Raw genomic sequence first — 20,632 nt, 5'->3', positions numbered from 1 at the left:
CACTTGCTGCCTAATATATCCCACCTACTAACAGGTGCTGTGATGAAGAGGTAATCAGTGTTATTCACTTCACCTGTCAGTGGTTATAATGTTATGCCTGGTTGGTGAATGTATATATAGTTGTGTGTGTGTGTGTGTGTGTGTGTGTGTGTGTGTGTGTGTGTGTGTGTGTTAAAGCGGTTAAAAATGTAAAAACATGTAAAATCTTTTTAAGCCTTTTAAAATCTACAAACAGCTTTTTTTTATTACAAGCGTTCTGTTTAACTAGCTTTCATTCATTTATTTATTATTATTATTTATTAACATTTATTCTCACTGAATGTTAAACATGTAACTTTATACGTACAGTATATTCTAGCATAATAAATACAACTAATTAATCCTAAAGATTTTAATTATTTAAATGAACAATTAAATTAATTAAAATTGTTAAATTATTTAATCCTAAAACATAAGTGCGGTATAAAGTACAATAACATAACACATGAATACATACAATGTAATCTATCTATCTATCTATCTATTTATCTATCTATAGTATTCATATGTCATATATAACATAATACATACGTGAATTACTTTGTTTTAAAACAGAACTTTTAGTGTAAACATCTACACACTATGTGTTCAAATTGTTGTCTTTTTTTCTATGTTCTTATCTGTCTTTTCTCGTTCTTCTTTTCTGTACTACTGTAACAAGTTACTTTCCCTAAGGGTATTCAATAAAGGCTAAACGTATATAATCCAAATCTTATCTTAACCTATCTTATCCTAAATGTAATGAATACTTTTTAAAATTCTCTTATTCTATAAAAAGAAAACATAGCTGAAACTTACAGGTAAGCAGACTGAGCTTCAGGAACATCATTGTTTTGGTTGATGTGTCAAAGTGACAACTGAGACTACAAGTGTTTCCACTCGTGAAACTGATCTGTACTTATCCAGTGACAGACAATGAGTCATGATTTAAGAACTTATGAGAACAAAACAAAACATTTCTCTGAATAAAACCCTCCCTCATCCCACCCAAACATGTTTCAAAAGCTCAATGCGTATATGGGCGTGTGCAGTGTACAACCTTGTCTTTGTAAGCACATATTACCGTTATCCAACACACCCAAGAAATGAGAATAGTGACAGCTCCCAAATTGGTCATATTTAATGACCTAATAAGTACATCTAATTAATTTAATAGCATATTGTACTTGTGTGACACCTTCTTCTGAGTAAATGATTCAAGCCGGTTGGGCTACTAGTTACCAAAAACAACATCGTTTTAGTTTTAATATTCAATTAAAAAACGACTATGAATAAAAATCATTGAAACATCAAAATTACAAACATTTGTAAAAGACATGTATACACTTGACCTTCCAGTGACATTTACTCTTAACAGGATTGTAATCAGAACTTTGGAAGGCTGTTTTAAAACATAACTGACCTGTTTTTACATGTGTTTAGGTTCATTGTTCTTATTGACACACATTATCCTGCACCAGAAGGAACCCAGGGCTCCAATTAGCACTTTTCCACCAAGAGAACCATGGTTTTTGAACCGGTTCTGTTCAGGTTTCTTTGAACCTTGGTGTTTTGTAGAGAACCGACCCGCATTTCCACCAGTTTTTGGGAACCAAGCATGAATCGTCAACGGTGGGTATTACACAACGAAACTAAAGAGTAGTATTATGATGGTGGAGCGTTTGTGCTGTTGTTACAGATGTTCGATTTTATGCAAAAAGCATCGCTCAACTATTGGTAATAAGAAGACGTAAACATGTTTGTCGCAGTTGTTGTTTTTATTTTTTAGTTCATTGACGTGAGAAGCGTTTTGCGCTTTGCTCTCACTGCAACCCTCGGTGCAAATAGCCGATCTGCTCAGCACTTGGCTTGAGCGATAAAACATCACGACACAAACATCCATTTGTGTGAAATAACCATCAAATCCAGTCTAAAAGCTCCACATACTGTATATCTGTGTTTAGCCATATTTACTTCACGTGTGGTGTAAGTGTAACATGGCTAAATGTACTAAAAGTACGACATAGAAACACTGAACCTCTCTCCGTTATTACTGGTTATAGGTGCTCTGTACTGCCCAAATTCATCGCTTGTTGTTTTAGTACAACAAGCCACATTAAGCTTTATTTTTCATGTTAAGCGTTATACTGTCCGGGTCACTTTTACCACGTCATATCACACGGTTCATTGTTTTGAAAATATCAGCAAATTTCTGTGGCAAACTGGCTCAAAATTTTATCAGGTAAACATTTACCAGCTTGTAAAAGCACCCAAACCTCTACACTGTGACAAGCCCACAGATGACATCACGGTTCGCGCTGAAAAACCAAGTAGAACACTAGTTCGCTGTCTGGAACCTTTTTTTTTCACATTCTTGTGACCTGTCAGTTCTGGTGTTCTCTGGAGAATGCCAATAAAACTGCACGGTACTGTGCAGTGAACACAGGTCCCTCATGCCACCCTCATGGAGTCAGTCGATTTCTGACAGTTTGGTCAGAAACATGCACATCATTAGCCTGCTGGAGGTCATTTTGTATGGCTCTGGCAGTGCTCTTTCTGTTCCTTCTTTCACAAAGAAGTCCTGTACAGCTCTCCTCGTGTAACAGGACATGTCCTGTGCTCTGTGCTCTTGAGACTATGCTGAGAGACACCGCAAACCTCTTTTGTCATGGCACGTATGGATGCACCTTCATGGAGGAGCTGGTCTTACTGTGCAACCTAACTAGAGAAGAAGGGTAAGGAGAAAGATCTAGTCTGTGACCACCATTCATTTTTTTAACTAATCAGACTGATGTCTCTGAATTCACTTGGTGTTCTACAGTCATGATTAAGTGTTCCCTTATTTTTGAGTTGTGTAATTTAAGCTATAAGATACCAGTAGTCACCAGAAGGTGGCAGCAGGACATCTGACAGTAACATTAAGTGCATGGAAGGAAAACATGGAGGATATCAGTGCTAAATTAAAATGCAATTGCTAAATATTTCATATTGACATGTAAAATACGTGCCAAAATGAAAAGCAAAACCTATCTTACATTTTACATATCTTGACCACTTTGTATTGTAAAAACAATACATGAGTAGTTGCATTTAAAAAACAAAATGCTAAGGGTGCCCAGCTAGCACACCAACACTGGGATTCTGAACTCTGCGAGTTTGAGACAATGAATAAATAAAACAGAATAAAACAAAATGCTAAATTCATGTCAAAATTGTATTTAATTAAGTGTAAAATTAAATCAAGGCACAGCTTGTTTTCCACCGTTAGCGCTTTTCCACCAAAAGAACCGTGGTTCTTGAACCGGTTCTGTTCAGGTTTCTTTAGATTTTTTTCTTATATGTAAAAAGCATAGATCAACTATTGGTGATAAGAAGACGTAGACGTGTTTGTCACAGTTGTTGTTTTCTTTAGTTCATTGACGTGAGAAGCGTTTTGTGCTTCGCTTTCACCACGACTCTCGGCACAAATAACCGATCTGCTCAGCACACAACTTGAGCGGTGAAACATCACGAACATCCATTTGTGTGAATTAACCATCAAATCTACTCTGTATCTGTGTTTAGCTTGAGGTGTCTTTGTCTTAGCGATGAGGTGCCGACGATGAAATGACGACTCCGTTGACACAGTTTATTTGCAATTAAGAAGTTTATTACAGAATAATAGCAGTGTCGCTCGGACAGCCTGGCTTTGTCCGGAGAGAGCTTGTGTTCGGATCTGCTGCTCTCTGACTCCAATGAAATTTGCTTCTCCTTAAATACTTGAATATCCAGACAAAATCATAGGGTGGGTAATTTTCTTACAACTCAGCAGAGGTTCCCACACTCCTACTGACAGTTAGGGCCTCTGTGTGATTAATATATTTTCTATAGAATAACAGAAATGTATGCATTTAAAATGGATCCCAGATGTGGGATTGCAACCGAATACACCCCGGCCTCCTTATGGAATGTAGAGGTCTCATGAGAGGCATCCCAGAAGTGTGGGAAACACTTCTACACAATAACCTATATATGAGATTGTTTTAAAAGGAATATTGAAAAGAGATATCTGACCAAATTATTTTATATGAACCTTCCAGACACCTCAAGCTGGATTTACTTTTCGTGTGATGTTTATGGTGTTATGAAAGTCGAAAAAGCGTAACGTGGCTGAATGTACTAAAAGTACAACATAGAAACACTACATTTCTCACTGTTATTACTGGTTATAAGTGCTCTGTACTGCCCAAATTCATTGGTCGTTGTTTTAGTACAACAAGCCACGTTACGCTTTATTTTTCACGTTAGGCGTTTTTTGTTCTGTCCGGGTCACTTTTACCACGTCATATCACACAGTTCATCTTTTTTAAGGTGCTTTGAAAATATCAGCGACAAACTGGCTCAAAATTTAATCAGGTGAACTAAAAGATAAAAATGCAGCATTAAGCTCCATAAGAAACAACAGCACAGTGGTTTAGCAAAGCACCCAAACCTCTACACTTTGACACGCCCACCGATTACGTCACGGTTCGCGCTGAAAAACCAAGTATTCTGTGGTCCCAGATTAGAACGCTAGTTGAAATTTGCGAACCAGAACTGGAACCGTTCCGCGTCGGTGTACGTGTGGTGCTAAAAGGTGCCAAAATGAAAAGCAAAAAATCTATTGCATTGATTTAACATCTTACGACCTCTCAAAGAAAAACAATACATTTAGGTTTGGGTTTGAAATAATATAATGCAAAATTTCTGTCAGAATTAAATACAAATCAGCTTGAAATGCATTTAACTCGCAGCTGTACTAAAGAAAATGCAGTTTATTAATTGTATTACGGACCAAGCAGTGCTGTATTCGTGCCATAATGAAAAGAAATAACTCTTCAATCGCAAATCGCCTATACTGAATTTTGGTTGTAGTTAATGGGGCTGCACAGACACAATCAATCCTAATCGATCCTAGATTATTAAAACACAGTGCAAGCAAAGTTTTGCTTCAATGAGGTACCATTCTATTTTATCGTGCAGAATAGCTAATAAAATGTCGAGGCTGATTTGTTACAAGAGGCTTGTAATTTATTCAAAGAAACAGAAGGCACTTTATCTAATGTGGGCAGCCGTAGCCTAGTGGTTAATATACTGGACTACTAATCGAAAGGTTGCTGGTTACTAATCTGTCAGGTTGCCACTGTTGGGCTCTTGAGCAAGGCCCTTAACCCTCAATTGCTTAGATATTATACTATCACAGTACTGTAAGTCGCTTTGGATAAAAGCGTCTGCTAAATTGCATAAATGTAAATGTCGTTACCACCTGCAGCAAAGTTACAGCTATGAGCAATTACCTCTTTTTGTTTTCTCAGCCCTGCCTTTAATTTAATTGTGAATTACTTTGTGAATACCCTGGAAACATTCTTAGTGAATGCTGCCCTGATTTCTAAGTACAGAACGTACCTCCCAGTATACTGACGTGCCCATGTATTGACCTCCTGAATCTCACACCTTTTTTCAGGTGTGGTGGGTGCAGGTAGAACAAGTTATGCTAATTGACAACCAGGGCAGGATCCTAAATCTGCCTACACTATGTGGCATTACCAAACCACCCATTAGTAATACGACTAATAATATAGTGGCATATTAGACAATTCCTGAAAGAGGCTAGGACTTGGAAGCACTATGCCAAATTACGTATAAATCAGACCATCTTCATTTGTGAAACATTATTTTTAATATTGTAGCGCCATATTTTAGCCATAGCCTACAAACTGACAATACTAAGTGCTTCTGAAGTTTGGTGATAATCGGTGCAATGCTTTCCAGGTTAGAGCAGTATCGGTTTGCTCCACCCATGTTTTGAATTGCCATCTAGCAACGGCACTGTACACAAAGTTCAAATTCACAAATTCAAGTTCTCAGGGTTTCTTTGATGCCAAATTTGTGTATAGTATGTGGGGTGAAAATCCAAAGACTAGCTTGCGCTCAAAAATTGTGTGATTTTGCATATTAGGCAAATTTGCCCGAAATGTTCCTTTCTTCCTAGTTTTGAACAGTGATAGTGGTAGTTTAGCAGTCAATGTACTCAACTGGTATTCAGAAGGATGCCAGTTCAAGCCCCATCACTACCAAGGTTCCACTGTTGGGCTGCTGAGCAAGGCCTTTAACCCCCAGTTGCTTAGATTGTAAGTTTTGGATAAAATCATCAACAAAATGCAAAAAATTGTGTGATTTTGCATATTAGGCAAATTAGCCCGAAATGTAAGTGGACGGAGCATAATGGTTCTTAAGGCTCTTATGGGGTAAGAGACATGGACCTTAAAGTTTGACGGTACGCTATAACCAGACCAAGCGGGCTGAGCTCGGGACTACTGTCTCATTACTGCCAAGCTGTATTGAAGTGTAGTTACTATGTACACCACAATAGATAAACAATGTGCTTTTCACCACATTTAAAATGTAAATGTAAATCCTATTTTGAAACTAATGTCTTTTGTGTAGTCAGTATCAGAATGTACGCTGGTAAAGATTCAAAATTACTATCAAAATGTTCCTGTAATTACCCATCATTTCCTTGTTTGTTTATCATAGCTTTTCTGCTATCTCTCTTCAGTGTTCCTGACCTGCCCATGTACTGACCTCCTGAATTTCACACCTTTTCCAGGTGTGGTGGGTGCAGGTAGAACAAGTTATGCTAATTGACAACCAGGGCAGGATCCTAAATCTGCCTACACTACATGTGGCATTACCAAACCACCCATTAGTAATAAGACTAATAATATAGTCGCATATTAGACAATTCCTGAAAGAGACTAGGACTTTTTCAGAGTCAGAGAGTCAGAGAGATTTTATTGTCATTTCAGCTACATACAAGTACATATTGAAACGAAACAGCGTTCCTCTAGGATCACGGTGTAACATGGTACAAAAAGTGCAAGACAATACAAAACAGTGTAAATACAACAATAAATACAAAAAATCCTATAATAAATAACTACAAAAGATATTCCTAATTATCCCTAATATAAACAAGTAATTAGAAGACAGGACTAAAGACAAGTGTTAGTACATGATGGTGAATAGATGGTACAATGGTTCATGAGGTAGTGACATGCTGTACATTAGCAGCGTAAAATTGGCAATGCCGATAAGGTGCCTAAAAAGTAAATAAGGTGCAAAAATACAAGTAAGGTGCAGAAATTACTTGTTCAGTTCCAGGAGGTGTGCAAAAAATGCAAGTAACATAGTCAATACAGTTTAGTGTGTGGCAGCAGAAAATTTCCGGAGGACTTGGAAGCACTATGCCAAATTACGTATAGATCAGACCATCTTCATTTGTGAAACATTATTTTTAATATTATAGCGCCATATTTTAGCCATAGCCTACAAACTGAAAATACTAAATGCTTCTGAAGTTTGGTGATAATCGGTGCAATGCTTTCCAGGTTAGAGCAGTATATTTGTGTTGTATGGCCGGTTTGCTCCACCCATGTTTTGAATTGCCATCTAGCAACGGCACTATACACAAAGTTCAAATTCACAAATTCAAGTTCTCAGGGTTTCTTTGATGCCACATTTGTGTACAGTATGTGGGGTGAAAATCCAAAGACTAGCTTGCGCTCAAAAATTGTGTGATTTTGCATATTAGGCAAATTTGCCCGAAATGTTCCTTTCTTCCTAGTTTTGAACAGTGATAGTGGTAGTTTAGCAGTCAATGTACTCAACTGGTATTCAGAAGGATGCCAGTTCAAGCCCCATCACTACCAAGGTTCCACTGTTGGGCTGCTGAGCAAGGCCTTTAACCCCCAGTTGCTTAGATTGTAAGTTTTGGATAAAATCATCAACAAAATGCTAAATGGATAGTGAATAGGTTAGTCTTTGTACACTTCTTGTTTTTGTTAGCAGTTAGCAGAGAGGATCATTGGATGTAGTCTGCCAACGCTTCAGGACATCTACAACAGCAAAGTGCTGAAGCGAGCCGGCAAAATTACAGCAGACCCCTCTCATCCTGGACATCACCTTTTTCAAACTCTTCCATCTGGCAAAAGACTCAGGACAATAAAAACAAACACATTCAGACATGCTAACAGCTTTTTTTCCCCAGAGCTGTAACACTTCTTAACCACAGTTGTTCTCTTGGGTAAATGTTGGTAAATACTGGTTAACAGTCCGTGTGCTGTCGGGTCTGTTAAATATGTTATATGTCATACATGTGTAATTATCTGTACTATTATGTGTATTGTGTGTACTGCTATGTGGACTATTATGTGTATTATTATGTGTATCACCAAAGCAAATTGCTTGTATGTGTAACATACCTGGCGAAATAAAGTGATTCTAATTCTTTAGCTAGTTCACCTTTGGGTTTATCATTGTTTAGCATAGCTTTAATATCAGCATTAATTGTAGCTTTATTTACATTAACTTTAGCAGTTAGCTTTCATTTGTTTTGTTATAAGCATTTAACTCGCGCTGTTTTTCAAAAATGTAAGTCTAGTTCTGGTGGTGGTTTGGTCTTAAACATGTGTGTTTATGTAAACATTCACATATTGTGGTGGACCAAATTTAGGAGGTGGTTTTAATGTTATGGCTGATCAGTGTAGTACACATGTTAATGGGTGGAAAATCAGAAATCACAACTGACAGAACAATATTGTATTTGCAGTCATTCATAAAAATTTTTATTTTTAGAGAAAGTAATTATACGTAAAGAGCTAATAAGCACAATCATTACACCAGCATGCAAGTAATAAGTAGAGTAATGCTAAAGCTCATGCTCTCATCATCCACAGGGCTGATTATTTCATATGTAGTTTACTCTCTCTACATACTGAAGAGAAGACACTGTGGATAAAGCTGGAATGTCTTGAGTTAGTCTGTAGGGATGAAGTTAAAAAATAAATATGTTAAAGGCATAGATCTGGGAAATGTGCACAATGGAATTAACAAATAATTAATTTTTATTTTATCAACTGTTAAATATTTGTTCAGATTTACTTCGGTAATAATTGGACAGATCCTGGAAGAATCTCGCCACTCACATCAGGATATGCTCCATCATACAAATCACTGGACCAGTCACATAGTGTGAAATATTTTTTGTTTACATTTATTTGCAGCTCAAAATTCTTGTAGTGCTTTGATGTATATTTTAGTCCTGTGTATACATTTTTGGTGTAAGTTACAGAAAACAGGACAAGAAGGACAGATATGACAGATACTCACTATTAAATGCAGGTATAATAAACAGACAGGTACTTTAGAGTCCCAAAGCAAGGATCTGTAAAAATGGTGTTTGAAGCGAACAGACAGCATTTGTTTTGTCCATTACACCTTCAAAAGAAAAAGTGATATTAAGGTATTAAGAAAGGTATTAGACCAAGGCTCACCATGTGATTAAGTCAAAAAAGTTAAAGAAATTCAACCAAATGATTAATTATAATAATTGAAAATACCATTATAAAATAAGAAAATATAATTGCAATGAGCAAAATAAAAGGATCAAACTTACAATTGAGAAACTTTGTCACGTGTGTTAAAGTTACAGTTGGGGTTGTTGGTTTCAGAGCTGGGCCTTCCACTGATACACGTTGTAGTGTCAGTGCGTCCATACATAGCATTGAGAACAAAAATTTTACTAGTTCCTGTACAGACACAAACAAACCTGTTAAAGATAAACTACACAAATGATCTAAATAAATACATGAATAAAAATACATAATTATAAAGAAAAGAGTTCTTACTACAATTCAGTTCACTGTGGCTGTCCTCACAGATCACCTTGGTTCCTGAAAAAAGACACCAGGTTATTTAGATTGTCTCTATCTCTCGATAAGACTGAAATACTTTATTTAAATAATACAAATCTAAAATAGTTAACATTACTTTTAGTCTATTTAATGAGTCGTGATATCTTTAAAGTCTATGTGGGTGCATCAGAGAGGACTAATGGCTTAATGTTTATGGACTAAATCTTTTCTTGGATACATACATATTCATACTAATAATGTGCTTAGCATTTTCATCATATCATAATACAGTAAATTATACTAAATTATAAGTTTAACAATTTTAACTATTCTAGAAGAATAATTGAACAGATTAGCACTGGTTTAAGACTGTGATGTTAGTCCAAACACAGTTGAGCTGTTGCCTTACAGTGCCTGTGTTTGATTCCCTAGGCCAGTAGGTGGTAAAACAGACAATAAATGAATTAATGCTACTCCAGAACTACTCACGGATGCTGACGCAGGTGTAAGTGGTGTTGAAATACTTGTAAGTTCCTACACATGGGTCAGCAAGGTTGAGAGAGTTTGTATTAAACTCACAATCTTTCAGCCCATTGCATCTAAAGGAAGCAGAACAAAATCACCATTATAGTTTATGATGTTAGAATATAAGAAGTTAAAAAAAACCTGTCTGGGGTGTTTTCTGCTTTATATCCAATGAATTAGACCCACTGCAACCCTAAAGTGGTGGTGGAACACACAATGAATGAAGAATGAATTTTTAATTTCTGCCTAGCTCTTCTAGAATTTGTAAGGTTATAAAACTTGGTAACTTGGGTTTAATGGGCTAGTACACCATCGCTGAGATCCGAGTTTGAATCTCAGATTTGCCACCTACCAGCCATCTCCAACAAACACAATTAGCCATGTTTGCAGGAGGGGATTTCTCCTCGCTGCTGCTGTAATACACGATCAAGGGGGCTAATCTGGGTGACTGTGCAATTGAAAGAAAAGTCACATGGAGCATAGAGTGTCTTTTAGTGTGGACCTCCTCATTTGAGTGGGAAAATGGGAAAAATGGAAACTGTATATGATCTAAATAAGGAAACATAATGTATGTACCTTTTAGCAATTGCACTTGTTGCTGAAGAGAGACAGTTGGTGTTGACGATCTGTTCAGCAGGCCGGCTTGAATTACAGATGCTTTCAGTTGTGCGGCCATAATTAGCAGTCTCAGTACTTATCACTCCGCTGTCTAAAGACATGAACATATGAGTGTAAACAGTGATTAATACTGTACACAGATGAGATCTGTCTAAAAATTCTCCTAGACAGAAATAACATCAAACTGAAAAATATACTTTTATTTCATTTAAAGTCCCATCTACAGTAGTCTTCTCCCAAAACATGGTATATATTGGGATGAAACAGAGCAAGAAATTTAAGACCATTCCACTTTACAGAATCTCCCCAGATCAACCAGGGTTCTAGGCCCTCTCTTGTGCACTCTCCTCTTTAGCCTTGGACATGCTTTTGATCATTTAGGTTTTTTATGGCAGAGACAGACAGATTTTAATTAAAAATGTCCTGTTATTTCTTGAAACCTTAACAAGGTTTCTATTGTTTTGGAGGAAAAACCAGTTCTACAACATTTGAGAGTTATGGGCTTAAGAAACATAAGGTTATAGAAAGGTATTTAATTGCAGCAATACTGAGGTACCAACTAATTGCTTTAAGGTTTAATAGAGGTAACTTGAAATGTTTGTAGCAGTTGGATTTGTGGTTCTAATGCTCAAATTCTGATACTTTGTATAGATTTGTAACTATAGCATTGACTTATTGTATTTTATAGAAATGACATACAACATATCAGCTTTATTAAATGCCCTTGGAGACTGTAGACAATTTAAACTCACCACAACCAAGACGCTGGACGTTCCCATAACAGGTGATTGCATTTTCTAAAAGAAAGTATGATACACATATATAAGCTTTATACACTAATGAGCTTTAAAATAGTGAAAAATCACATAAAACCACTAGCATGAAATGTATGTATGTTTGAAATTGACATATTTGAAAGTGTTTAGAAATTACCTGCAGAAACGAGCAAGCCAGGGGCCACAATAAGAACTGTAAGAGAAAACACAAACCATACAACAAAGACTTACAACAGATAAACCCTGCATTTATTCACTTTTATCAAAGTGACACAGTTTCAGAGACTATTTTGTATCTCTAATTAACCTGACTGCATGTCTTTGGACTGTGGGAGGAAACCGGAGTTCCCGGAGGAAACCCATGCAGACACAGGGAAAACATGCAAACTCCACACAAAATGGGCCTGGACCATTTCACCTGGGGATCAAACCCAGGACCCTCTTGCTGTGAGGAGACAGTGCTACCCACCGAACACAATAATTTGAGGATAAAAGCTTTATACACTTATGACTACCCACTGAGCAACCGTGGTGCCCTCAGAGACTTCATTATACAGTTTTCAAATGTAATTTGGGCTGCTTTTATAGAACTTTTAAACCTTGGGTGTGTTCGAAAAGCTAGTGTGCTGTCTACATAGGCTGCATTTTACGTCATCCTGTGCGCGCTCCCGAGAAGGAGGCTGTTCGAAATCCTAGATGTCTTAAAATCCACACTTCTGAGGCATCTTATTATTTCAATGTTATTTTGGCTCAAGAACGAGTGAGCATCCGACGCTGCCTTAGTGATCAAGGCAATCCCAGAATGCATTGCGAGTCGGCTGCTCTACTCTCACAGAAAAATAAACATGGCTGAAGGGGCGGAGAAACGAATGGAGTTATTATCAAACGTAAATAAAATATTACTGATTTTTAACTTGTATAAACTTGTACCGAGTGTTTTTATTTGCAAGTTCGGGCTTGTCAGGAAATTTAACCGTTATCGGTACATGAAGTGAGGTTATTTTAACGTTAGCGTGCTGTGCTACCTTAATCCATTGGTTTTAATGGCAAGATGCTAAACGCGAAACCCGAAACCCATCGGAAGCGCTATCTAAGTAGTGCGTTCGAATAATCTGCCTTATAAGTCATTGACTTATTATAATCCTCTCTACTGAGGCAGCTGCCTATGTAGACAGTAAGACAGCAAGGCAGCTCCCTAGGTTTTCGAACACACCCCTTGTCTCTAAATATTAAGTCTTCTTTGCTCAAATTTTAGATTTTGCTTGAATTTTTAGTTTGAATTTTACTCACAGTGCTGTTTTGCATGTTGTAATTGAATGTTACTAAACACGTTCAGATCATTAAATGCAGTGTTTAGTAATGAATACCTTTTCAAATATTCAGCTTATCCTTGTGTAACACATTTTAACCCCAGTAGAGAAACTGGCAATTCAAAATAAGCAGAAAAAAACTTACAGGTGAGCAGACTGAGCTTCAGGAACATCATTGTTTTGGTTGATGTGTCAAAGTGGCAACTGTTACGACGAATCTTTTTGTCGAGAGGCCCTGATGAAGCAGTCGGAGAATCCAGAAAGTACTCTTCAAAAACACTTTATTAAGTGTAAGAAATGATCTGTGAATCTATGTCAGAGCTAAGCCGATCGGCGCTCTTTCTCTCCTGTAATCGGGATCGCCAGCCAAAGAAAGAGACCCTGCGTCTTCTTCTTCTTCTTCTGTGATTTTTATTGGCAGTTTGCATTCTCTGTGCATTACCGCCATCCACTGGACTGATGTGTGATCACTTTAGGACTTCATGTTAATAAAGAAACAATAAAATTTATAGTCTCCTTGTGATTTGAGTTTCTTTTAGGAATTTCATGACCGCTTTGCTTGTGGATTCTGTTTCTAGATTTAATTTAAGTTATTCAGTGTTAACGGTTTCTTTATTGCCTTCTTTAATTCTTCTCTTTCTTTGGAATAATATCTGCATATAAGTAATACATGTTTTACAGTTTCTACCTCATTACAGTATGGGCACATCCCAGTGTCGTGTTTTCCTAAAATGTATAGGCCGCTGTTTAAACCTGTGTGCCCTATTCTTAGTCTAGTAATCCATGTTTCCTCCTGCCGTGAGAATGAGATGTTTTTCCTATTTGTTACCTGTTGCTGGATATTATACAAGTGTCTCCCTTTTCCTTCTTTACTCCATTTTTCCTGCCATACTTTTTGAATACCTTCTTTAATTATTGTTTTAAATTCTAATTTGCTTAGTGGGATCTGTACTTCTACCTGTTCTGATTGTGTTGCTTCTTTTGCCAGCTTATCTACCCTTTCATTTCCCTCAATACCTATGTGTGCTGGAATCCAGGTGAACTGTAACTGTACATTTAGTTGGTTTATTATGTAAATCATCTGATGTGCTTCATCAACCAAATCTTGTCTACTTGTGGATTTACCGGTTTGTATGCTTGTTAGAGCGGACATTGAGTCTGAGCAAATTACTGTTTTATGTGGTTTAGCTTCTTCTACCCAATGTAGTGCTAATATAATGGCCATCATCTCTGCAGTGAATATTGAGATGTGATCTGTGGTTCTCTTTTTTATTGTTCTGTTGTATTTGGGTATGTAAACTGCCACGCCCGTTTTACCTGTTGGCTCTTTAGACGCATCTGTGAATATTTGTACTACTTCATTATATGTTTCATGAAGGTACTGTTGAATGTTTTGATGACCTCTAGTCTTGAGAGACCCTGCGTCTGTGCGCGCCGGTTTTTTAAACTGAGCTAGGCTCCTCCTCCTTCACTGCTGGTGGAGCCAATGAAATGTGCTAAAAAGCCCAGGGCTCCGCCTCCCCCCCCCCCCCCCCCCCTTCGGTAGGAGTCAGGAAGGGAGCATGGCCGGCGCCATTTTGAACAAAGGGGACATGGCCGGCGCCATTTTGAACAAAAGACCACGTGGGTGAATGCCGGAAAACTTCCCATATTAAATTTACGTTTAATAATGTTTTTATGTTCCGAAAAACCTAACACAACTGAGACTACAAGTGTTTCCACTCGTGAAACTGATCTGTACTTATCCAGTGACAGACAATGAGTCATGATTTAAGAACTTATGAGAACAAAACAAAAAAAATTTCTGAATAAAACCCTCCCTCATTCCACCCAAATATATTTCAAAAGCTCAATGCATATGTGGGCGTTAAAAACTGACTGACCTGTTTTTACATGTGTTAAGGTAAAAACATTGTTTTTACTGACACACATTATCCTGCACCAGAAGGAACCCAGGGCTCAATTTAGCACTTTTCCACCAAAAGAACCCTGGTTCTTGAATTTGTGAGTATGAGGAATAAAACAATTGTGCAGTTTGAAAATAGACCCCTTGTACCACACAATAAGTTTAATTTTTATTTTCTAGAATTGCTCATTATATAAACTTAAAGGCTTTATTTCATGTTCATATGGAAAGCAATTTAATACAGTTTCAGACTGAGAATGTTTAGATCACATGATTACTGAAGAAGATAATAAGTTAAAAGCTGCATATGTATTGTGTGTAATTTGAATAGCAGTTGATAAGAAATGAGAAGTAAAAAGAACACATTTAATGTGTGGATCAATCTCCAACCCAGGATCTATAGTCATCTCTCTTGATGATTCCTAGATCAGACCATCTGATAATGTAAGAAGCCTTGGTGTTGTCCTGGATAACCAGCTGACCTTCTCTCCGTGTGTAGCCAACATGACCAGATTGTGCCGGTTCCTCCTCTACAACATCAGGAAGATTTGACCATTTCTCTCCAGGGAAGCTACCCAGATTCTGGTTCAGTCACTTGTAATCTCACGGCTGGACTACTGCAACTCCCTCCTGGCAGGAGCTCCCATGTCTACAACTAAACCCTTGCAGCTCATTTAAAATGCAGCTGCTCGCCTGGTTTTTAACCAACCTAAACACTGCCACATCACCCCACTGCTGCGTTCTCTGCACTGGCTTCATGTAGCTGCACACATTCAGTTTAAAACACTGACGCTCGTCTACAAAGCCAAAAATGGACCAGCCCCAAGCTACCTTCGCGGTCTAATCAAACCCCGTTCTGTACCGCGCAACCTCCGAGCCATTAGTCTCGCTCGACTCGATCCTCCGCCCAGGACTAGAGGAAGACAAGCATCAAGGCTCTTCTCTGTACTGGCACCCAAATGGTGGAACGAACTTTCTCTGTCTGTCCGAACATCTGAGTCTCTTTAAAAGATTATTAAAAACCCACCTTTTTACTAAGCACTTAAGCTGACATGTACTTACTTACTAGACTTGAGATGTTGGAGATCCAAGCTGATGAAAGTCCAATACAGTGGTACCTTGAAACTCAACGTCAGTTGGTTCTGGGAGTGGTGTTGAGTTTTAAAGGCGTTGAGTTTCAAAGTATTTTTTCCCATCAGGATGTATGGGAAACCTGTTAATGCGTTCCATGCATATATTTTAGGCTAATATAAAATAATGGTTGTTTTTGACACTTATACACTGAAAATAACACAAATATAATATAAAACCACTGAAAAACAATTGAAAACAGTTAAATCTCAATAATAATACAATAAAACCTGCACTTTATCTTTACTTTATTATTTCTTTGTGCTTTTTGATTGTGTTTTGATTTGCTTTGTGCTTTTTGATGCTTTATTATTATTTTTTTGAATAATGTATTCCGTTCTGTAAGGGCACATTTACATAAGAAACGGCACAATAGATTTTGTGCTGGCTGTGGACTGTCTGGGCAATATACCAAGCACAGAACCGTACCGTACACAAGTATGCACACATCACATAAAACTCAGTCAAGCTTGCCAAAACAACTAGCTACCCCAAAGGGGAATGACTACCACGCAACACACACTCCTTTATACTTACTGCTTCATCATGATCAAGGTCGCAGTGGTTCAGCTAAGTGCATAGCATTTATACAACATGATAGAGTGCTGATCTATATAGGCAGCACCTACCCACCAACTTACTTTCTCACTTACATTTAAGGGCAATTTGGAGCAACTGAGTTACTTTGTGCGATGCTGAAGTCTGGTGGGCACAGAATCCTAGTTCTGCCTGTACATTATATGCTGCATTACCTAACCACCCATTAGTAATAATATTAATGATAATAATAAAAATATTAAGAATAATATCAGTAATAATAAAATCATTACATTTGTACATGATTATAATTTTGTGCCTGTTGTGTTGTGGTGTAGTTACTATTTACTATTTACATCATGACAAATCAATGTGCAGTACTATAGGCAAATCTTCAGATTTAATGATCTACTGAATGTGATGTATATGTATCTAAATCACCATGCCAACACTGAGGAAGGTAGGTAGATTAGCCTCAATAGGTACATTCAGTTGAACCGCTGTGAGTTGTTGATTGAAGTAAATCTGTGATATGCCATTACTTGTGGTAGTACGATGAAGATCACATTAAATGTTCACCTCTTGCATCACTTGAAATTAGACAAGTCTGCTTGTCCAGTAATCCAGACTCTGATGCACTGATTCTAGTTAGGACCGCACTAAAATTGTGCCTTGCCGCTATTCATGTCAGCAGGCAAAGTCTTATAAACTCACATGGTGTATTCTGGTTTTCAGTGCAGAGATTTTGTCTTGGCGTCCTCTTCTTGTAATAGTGCTTAATAACATCAGTAAGAGATTAGACTTGAGATGTTGGAGATCCAAGCTGATGAAAGTCCAATACAGTGGTACCTTGAAACTCAATGTCAGTTGGTTCCGGGAGTGGCGCTGAGTTTTAAAGGCGTTGAGTTTCACAGTATTTTTTCCCATCAGTATGTATGAGAAACCTTTTAACAATGATGTCTTTTGTCTACTGTTGGGCTGCTGAGCAAGGCCTTTAACCCCCAGTTGCTTAGATTGTAAGTTTTGGATAAAATCATCAACAAAATGCTAAAAATTGTGTGATTTTGCATATTAGGCAAATTAGCCCGAAATGTAAGTGGACGGAGCATAATGGTTCTTAAGGCTCTTATGGGGTAAGAGACATGGACCTTAAAGTTTGACGGTACGCTATAACCAGACCAAGCGGGCTGAGCTCGGGACTACTGTCTCATTACTGCCAAGCTGTATTGAAGTGTAGTTACTATGTACACCACAATAGATAAACAATGTGCTTTTCACCACATTTAAAATGTAAATGTAAATCCTATTTTGAAACTAATGTCTTTTGTGTAGTCAGTATCAGAATGTACGCTGGTAAAGATTCAAAATTACTATCAAAATGTTCCTGTAATTACCCATCATTTCCTTGTTTGTTTATCATAGCTTTTCTGCTATCTCTCTTCAGTGTTCCTGACCTGCCCATGTATTGACCTCCTGAATTTCACACCTTTTCCAGGTGTGGTGGGTGCAGGTAGAACAAGTTATGCTAATTGACAACCAGGGCAGGATCCTAAATCTGCCTACACTACATGTGGCATTACCAAACCACCCATTAGTAATAAGACTAATAATATAGTCGCATATTAGACAATTCCTGAAAGAGACTAGGACTTTTTCAGAGTCAGAGAGTCAGAGAGGTTTTATTGTCATTTCAGCTACATACAAGTACATATTGAAACGAAACAGCGTTCCTCTAGGATCACGGTGTAACATGGTACAAAAAGTGCAAGACAATACAAAACAGTGTAAATACAACAATAAATACAAAAAATCCTATAATAAATAACTACAAAAGATATTCCTAATTATCCCTAATATAAACAAGTAATTAGAAGACAGGACTAAAGACAAGTGTTAGTACATGATGGTGAATAGATGGTACAATGGTTCATGAGGTAGTGACATGCTGTACATTAGCAGCGTAAAATTGGCAATGCCGATAAGGTGCCTAAAAAGTAAATAAGGTGCAAAAATACAAGTAAGGTGCAGAAATTACTTGTTCAGTTCCAGGAGGTGTGCAAAAAATGCAAGTAACATAGTCAATACAGTTTAGTGTGTGGCAGCAGAAAATTTCCGGAGGACTTGGAAGCACTATGCCAAATTACGTATAGATCAGACCATCTTCATTTGTGAAACATTATTTTTAATATTATAGCGCCATATTTTAGCCATAGCCTACAAACTGAAAATACTAAATGCTTCTGAAGTTTGGTGATAATCGGTGCAATGCTTTCCAGGTTAGAGCAGTATATTTGTGTTGTATGGCCGGTTTGCTCCACCCATGTTTTGAATTGCCATCTAGCAACGGCACTATACACAAAGTTCAAATTCACAAATTCAAGTTCTCAGGGTTTCTTTGATGCCACATTTGTGTACAGTATGTGGGGTGAAAATCCAAAGACTAGCTTGCGCTCAAAAATTGTGTGATTTTGCATATTAGGCAAATTTGCCCGAAATGTTCCTTTCTTCCTAGTTTTGAACAGTGATAGTGGTAGTTTAGCAGTCAATGTACTCAACTGGTATTCAGAAGGATGCCAGTTCAAGCCCCATCACTACCAAGGTTCCACTGTTGGGCTGCTGAGCAAGGCCTTTAACCCCCAGTTGCTTAGATTGTAAGTTTTGGATAAAATCATCAACAAAATGCTAAATGGATAGTGAATAGGTTAGTCTTTGTACACTTCTTGTTTTTGTTAGCAGTTAGCAGAGAGGATCATTGGATGTAGTCTGCCAACGCTTCAGGACATCTACAACAGCAAAGTGCTGAAGCGAGCCGGCAAAATTACAGCAGACCCCTCTCATCCTGGACATCACCTTTTTCAAACTCTTCCATCTGGCAAAAGACTCAGGACAATAAAAACAAACACATTCAGACATGCTAACAGCTTTTTTTCCCCAGAGCTGTAACACTTCTTAACCACAGTTGTTCTCTTGGGTAAATGTTGGTAAATACTGGTTAACAGTCCGTGTGCTGTCGGGTCTGTTAAATATGTTATATGTTATATGTCATACATGTGTAATTATCTGTACTATTATGTGTATTGTGTGTACTGCTATGTGGACTATTATGTGTATTATTATGTGTATCACCAAAGCAAATTGCTTGTATGTGTAACATACCTGGCGAAATAAAGTGATTCTAATTATTTAGCTAGTTCACCTTTGGGGTTATCATTGTTTAGCATAGCTTTAATATCAGCATTAATTGTAGCTTTATGTACATTAACTTTAGCAGTTAGCTTTCATTTGTTTTGTTATAAGCATTTAACTCGCGCTGTTTTTCAAAAATGTAAGTCTAGTTCTGGTGGTGGTTTGGTCTTAAACATGTGTGTTTATGTAAACATTCACATATTGTGGTGGACCAAATTTAGGAGGTGGTTTTAATGTTATGGCTGATCAGTGTAGTACACATGTTAATGGGTGGAAAATCAGAAATCACAACTGACAGAACAATATTGTATTTGCAGTCATTCATAAAAATTTTTATTTTTAGAGAAAGTAATTATACGTAAAGAGCTACTAAGCACAATCATTACACCAGCATGCAAGTAATAAGTAGAGTAATGCTAAAGCTCATGCTCTCATCATCCACAGGGCTGATTATTTCATATGTAGTTTACTCTCTCTACATACTGAAGAGAAGACACTGTGGATAAAGCTGGAATGTCTTGAGTTAGTCTGTAGGGATGAAGTTAAAAAATAAATATGTTAAAGGCATAGATCTGGGAAATCACGGTGTAACATGGTACAAAAAGTGCAAGACAATACAAAACAGTGTAAATACAACAATAAATACAAAAAATCCTATAATAAATAACTACAAAAGATATTCCTAATTATCCCTAATATAAACAAGTAATTAGAAGACAGGACTAAAGACAAGTGTTAGTACATGATGGTGAATAGATGGTACAATGGTTCATGAGGTAGTGACATGTTGTACATTAGCAGCGTAAAATTGGCAATGCCGATAAGGTGCCTAAAAAGTAAATAAGGTGCAAAAATACAAGTAAGGTGCAGAAATTACTTGTTCAGTTCCAGGAGGTGTGCAAAAAATGCAAG

General features: G+C 37.4%; 2 protein-coding genes across 2 annotated transcripts in view; both read right to left on the bottom strand.

The window, feature by feature from the left end:
• Nucleotides 1–20,632, bottom strand: part of LOC134318367 (rhamnose-binding lectin-like) — a 111,538-nt gene that overhangs the window by 6,813 nt on the left and 84,093 nt on the right. The window lies entirely within an intron of this gene.
• LOC134318370 (rhamnose-binding lectin-like) lies at nucleotides 8,636–13,351 on the bottom strand. The gene is made up of 9 exons (XM_062999251.1): nucleotides 13,106–13,351; nucleotides 11,808–11,843; nucleotides 11,627–11,671; nucleotides 10,833–10,965; nucleotides 10,221–10,330; nucleotides 9,726–9,770; nucleotides 9,494–9,626; nucleotides 9,208–9,315; nucleotides 8,636–8,858 (listed from the first exon to the last, which is right to left on the bottom strand). The coding sequence occupies exons 1-8, from the start codon at nucleotides 13,134–13,136 to the stop codon at nucleotides 9,210–9,212; spliced, it is 639 nt and encodes a 212-aa protein (XP_062855321.1). The 5' UTR covers nucleotides 13,137–13,351; the 3' UTR covers nucleotides 8,636–8,858; nucleotides 9,208–9,209.

The sequence above is a fragment of the Trichomycterus rosablanca genome, chromosome 7, assembly GCF_030014385.1.
Source record: "Trichomycterus rosablanca isolate fTriRos1 chromosome 7, fTriRos1.hap1, whole genome shotgun sequence".
Taxonomy (NCBI): Eukaryota; Metazoa; Chordata; class Actinopteri; order Siluriformes; family Trichomycteridae; genus Trichomycterus; species Trichomycterus rosablanca.
This window is presented reverse-complemented; position numbering and strand designations above follow the sequence as displayed.